Source organism: Pocillopora verrucosa, chromosome 11 (assembly GCF_036669915.1).
Source record: "Pocillopora verrucosa isolate sample1 chromosome 11, ASM3666991v2, whole genome shotgun sequence".
Lineage (NCBI taxonomy): Eukaryota > Metazoa > Cnidaria > Anthozoa > Scleractinia > Pocilloporidae > Pocillopora > Pocillopora verrucosa.
The window spans coordinates 18,761,265-18,766,866 of NC_089322.1; the positions used below are offsets into that span (position 1 = coordinate 18,761,265).

Genomic DNA, 5,602 nt, shown 5'->3' on the forward strand with positions numbered 1-5,602 from the left:
TTCAGGGCTAGCTTTTCATACAGCAAATAGATTTGAAAGACTCGACGAAAATCTTAGGCATAAAACTTCTTGATTTGATTGGTTCTGCATCATAGTTTTTTATATCTTTTCGCTTTAAAACTTTTTTGAACGCAAAATTTAACACAGTCTAAGGGTTCGAGGAGTCCTGTAGAGAAGAGTTAAATCTAACGTTACCTAAAAACGATTTAGAATTCTGTCAGCCATAAGAAAGAGAATGAGCTGAGACTGTCAAAGTCTAACAACACAATGTGCAGCTGGATTTATCAACCGAGTTGATAATGCTAATTGGCCACTGTGAAGAGTTTCTAATTAAAACTACTGTTTTTTTCATGTTGATGAAAACTCAATTTTCAAAAACAGTTCATCGTTTTTGACAAATTGAGGACCGAAGAGCACTTCTATCCTAGCGAAGTAAATGAGGCCATATCCAATAGGGCAAATGGCTTCTCGAGGCCTTTGAAAAGCAGCTAACGTTGGTTTAGCTTGCAAAGTGTGGCTGATGTCGTTGTCCCTATGTCCATTTCTATCCAAAACCGACAAAGTGATTCTTCCAGCGTAGGGCCAATTTAAGATGTCATCGTGCTCACCCTCCATCATGTGGACAAAGATGGCAACATACCTGCCTCTTCCGTCACCAACTCCATTGGGATACATCCTTACCCCAAACTTATATTCAAAGCTATCGGAGTCAATAGCGGGACCGAAAACAGCTGGTGCCACTCCGTTATCATCGGCCTGACAATATTGAAATTAGATAGAAATGAAACGTAAGAAACGAAACTTGCAAAACACGTCACTTTAAAAAGTGTTGTGTCTTCCTGCTCAAAATAAATTAAAATAAAGAAATGCCGTTAGGACATATTAGAAAGAAAAGGAAGGCCAACCTGGCGAAACCGCTCGACTTCCGTATATTTCATTATGAAATAAGTCTCTCGGGGATTTTGTTTGTTCCTTGTGGATTTTTGTGAAGCAATCCTGTAAATAAACCACGACAGATTTGAGTGAAAACGAAACAGATTACGTTTCCTTTTTGAACGTAACATAATAATTCCTCATTGAAATTATTTTCCCGTTTTCAGTAAATTATTTTAGGACAAAAATTTTGATACTTTAAATATGAGTAGAGCAGCCTTGTTTTAACGCGTTGGCTATACCAACCAGACTTTCCTGGGAACTTTGATGACACCAACAAATTCCTGGTGGCTTTTTGGTCAAATTCAACTAAGTTAAACGTTCAAAGCCATTTTGAGCAAATAATTTGCATTAAAATAAGCTTTCAGCGCGATTTACAGAAGATTTTTGCCTACTGTCTGCTTATCCTTGCAATCTGATTGGCTCTAAAACATTTTTTTTTTCATTTGACTCCCATCGTTTTTCCAGCAAATTGACAACAACAACAAAAAATGAAAACCTTTTTGCCTGATGAGCGATTTCAGTATGGATGTATGTTAAGTAGAATTGTATTTCGTGTGGAAATATTATTTTATATTATTTTCCTCCGAAATGATATTTCGGGTATCTAACTGGCACGCAAATCCCGCATGTGGTTTCAGTACAGCAAAAAAATCCTTTAATCTATAGTGCCATTAATGATAGTGATTCAGCTGATGCAATACTAGCCTATCAAGTTGTCCTTGCCATAATCGTATTTCTTGGCGCCCACAGCAATGCTCAATAGGCTGTTGGATCCTACCCAAAGAACTCACTACATTTACGAAGCCATCATCACAAGGCTGATGACAAGCAAGCAAGCCGTAAGTTCCACATGGCCGTCTTAAAGCTGGCTGTTCCATCTCCTGCAAGGGGTGGTTCCAGGCACAACCCTGATCAAGTGTTTGGCAAGTACCCGACTCCTGCGATCTGTATAGTTCCGTCTCCTGAATAGGTACACTCAGCACATTGACTTGAATACCACATTCCTGCCAGAGAAAAGGCTGATGTTCCGGTCTCTGCATCCTGTCAACCAGTTCAACCTGTTCCCATTGGGGGAGAGCATTTTCATCTCCACCATTACAGATAGAATGGCTCGAAGCTTCTTCAGTACCCAACTGAAATAAGACATAATCCATCCATGAAAAACTGATGTTGTGTGGTGTTTGCACCAAATAGGTTGAAAGTTCTGCTATAGTTTAACTAAAAAAACAAACAAACTAACAAATCACGTGAAAGGAAAATAGGGTTACTAATTAAATATCATTTTATGAATTTCTTTGTTAAGTTTTCCTGAATATCTGGTACTTTCAACTGTCAATACACACAGCAGAGTACTATGCAAAGGCTCGAATTGTGAGCCGAAAAAAGATCCTGTCCATCACGTCGAACAGTTACGCAAAGGTACGCCTTCTGCTGAAGACGTCTGCTGAATACATGAACGGTTCTCAAAGCAGAAAACGACAGAATGTTGTATATTGGCCACCGTAGAGAGTATCTGGATCTAAAGCTTACATCCCTTCTTCAGACATTATTTGCAAGAACTTGTATGGTCAGAAGCTATCTAAAAGCCTCCACTTGGCAACAACTATTTGGGGGCAGGGGAATAGAATTTATAACAGAAGAGAATTTATAACAGAATAGAATTTATAACATTCTTAATTGCGTTTACACCTGCCTGGGCTCTTATTTAATCATTCGTCTGATCAGGCTTTAGAAACTCTTTGCGATGGCAAATTTACTTTATCAACTCTGTTGATAACACAGATTATCTTGCTATACTCCCCACCGACGCAGCACAACAGTTTCTTTAGAGTCTTAGTTCTTATAGAGTATTGCATAAACTGCTTCTTATTTAAAAATCAACTTGTTTGCATGGTACGTGAAGCATTAGCGTGCCATATGGCCACGCATAGAGATGAATTTTATGTTGGAGTGCTGATTGCGGTAAAAGAATACGTAACATACCTCTTGGAGTTGTAACGGTTGATAATCGTCAACTGGATTAGCCTGTCCATTCCTACTTTAAAGAAATTAAATAAAGATTATTATGAAAGCTTATCAGATCTTTACATCCATATCAAATACCGTGGTTACACCGCGAAGAGATGTGTCAGGATGAGATCAATTTCCACAGATGATATTACCGGGATCGTCCAAAGATATGTCTTTCTTGTTCAGTCCGTAAGAACAAGGAATGCGGGCATGGGTTCCCTATTTATTATTCGATACGGGCTCTGAGAGGTATAACGCTTTTTGCGTTATTTCAAATGCAAGCTGCCTGTAGTTAAGGGTCTCGATGGACTGATGGCTTTTAAGGCTAACGGTTTAAATTTTGGCCAATTTACGGTTAACGGTTAACGGTTAACACCTTTCTATTGTTTCCACCGGACATATTTTTACGGTTAACTTTTTTACGACGAACGGTTAAAATTTGTCAATTTTAACGCCTAACGGCTAAATTTTTGGTCGTTTTACGGCTATCGGTTGACCCCATTGAGAACCTCGTAATTCACTAGCAATTTAAAGATAAAATTTAATTTAAAAATCACCATGCAACGCAAAATATGAATGATGAGAGGAGGAAAATCTTCATGACAGAGGGGAGAGTTTCTAGCAGCATCATCGAAATCTTGGGGAAGATTTGGAGGGAAAAATAAGATAGGAACTAGACCCTGTGAGCAGGGTAACTGGGATACCTGGATGGTACTGGATCCGTGGAATCAAGTGTAGTGATACTACGCGTGTCGGACTAGTATACTGAAATAGTGAGCTCAAGTCTGGCCAAGGGCATACACCTGTCTCAAAACATAGGCATGCTATGCATGCAAGAGTTATTTTTTCTAGGGTGGGTGGATTACTTGAAACATTCTTACAAAAGGAAAGAAGATTATTAACGCGGGAAAGAATGAAAATGTTGAATTACCTCACACACAGGTATTTTGTGGTAGATTATGTGTGTTGTGCGAATAAATGTAACCAAAAATAAACTGTATTTGTGCCACGGATAACTGTTAGTACAAAATGTAGACAGCAGACTGCAGACCGGATACAAAATATAGACTGCAGAGTGGGTAAAAAATGCAGACTGAGAATCTGAAGAGTTTTTACGTCTGGTATATAATAACATGTCATCTTACAGCTTACCGAGCGTCACGTCATCGCTTTTCCGCGATCAGCCTTCGCGATTATTTGCACTATTGTGGAAAATTCCTGGCCCATTTCTTGATGAAAATCGATCGTAATATAATTTCAAGCCTTCAACATAGTCTTCTTACTTTGCGCGCGAGTTGGTTGGTGTGATTTCTGTACAGATTTTACCAATGTAATAAAAGTAGATGACGTGAATAATAGTGATGGTAAAGCAAGCTTAAAACGGCAACAATCGCCAGAAACTACAACGGATACACAGGGTATGAGTAAGTTTTATTGATTTTTCGAGAAAAATCTTCATATTTCGAAATATTTATCGTTGTAAATCGACCATATTTCGTTCCCTATAATATTCCTTATAACGTGCTCAAATTTTCAACGGTTCCTAGAATAACTTACTCTGACGCGTTCGTGAATTAATCGTTGGCTCTTTCTCGAAACGTGACCTTGGGTCGCCTGTGACAAGACAATTGCGTAAACAATACTTGACATAATAACATTATACACAAAAGACACGGGATTTTGGATCACGTATTTATTAAAAAAGAATATCCATACAACTACAATGAAAACAAACATAAGATTCACCTTTCTGATCGTGAAATTAATACCATTCGCACTGTTATCGTAGCTACGTTCCCTGGCATCAAGTGAATCCAACATGGCGTCTTTCTTCACTAGCAGTTTGCATCTATTTGAATTTTGTTCTTCAGTCTCACGGTAGTAGTGTTGTTCAATAGATTGCATAGAGTATATGCAGTTTGGTTTCAGGTTTCAGATTTTGCTTTTTACAACGAGTTTACGTTTTCAACTAGGACATTGGCATACTTGGCATACAAGACATACAAGGCATTCAATGCTTTCATGGTTTTCAAGCGTTCGCGATTCTGTCCAATCCAAAATTACCGCTCAATAACATCTTTTTGTGTGGATTGGCCGCGAACAATACGACTTGTGTATGTGTCTATAAGTATTTTGAGCGTTTGCCCCATAGTGCTACAGATGATCGTAATCCAATTACGTTGAAATACAAAACGACTGACAAAATAGTTTTATAGGCAAAAATCTCGTGTTCGTCATGTGACCCGGCCCTGTCCGTGCATGACAATGTCAATCATCATCAAGATAGCACGCGTGATCAGCATGTGAACACCTCATTGGATCACAGTTAGTTGTCATGGTGTTGAGGGCCCAATGACCTCTGGGTACTATTGCGCAATTTTTCCATTTTGTGGCGGAGGAAAAAAACAAAAACAAAAAAAAAAAAAAAAAAGACGACAAAAAAACAAAGGCATTTTATGACTGGGCTACCACAGGTATCCCAGTAATAAATTTAAAGTTTTGTCTCGGATAACCAAGCTTACTCTTACAAGCATATACCTCGTAATGGAACAAGGTATAGAAATTTTGGTGCTGCGAGTTGTCACAAGTGTTCACCCGACGAGCTTTTGATGTGTAATTTGTACAACGCTTCGGCACATCAGTTTTCATAAATACG

General features: G+C 38.6%; 1 protein-coding gene across 1 annotated transcript; it reads right to left on the reverse strand.

The window, feature by feature from the left end:
* Nucleotides 1-211: 211 nt before the first annotated feature.
* Nucleotides 212-2,110, reverse strand: LOC131791494 (TNF receptor-associated factor 2-like). The gene is made up of 3 exons (XM_066174450.1): nt 1,642-2,110; nt 906-996; nt 212-756 (listed from the first exon to the last, which is right to left on the reverse strand). Exons 1-3 carry the CDS (start codon nt 2,088-2,090, stop codon nt 349-351), a joined length of 948 nt encoding a protein of 315 aa, XP_066030547.1. The 5' UTR covers nt 2,091-2,110; the 3' UTR covers nt 212-348.
* Between the last annotated feature and the right edge of the window lie 3,492 nt (nt 2,111-5,602).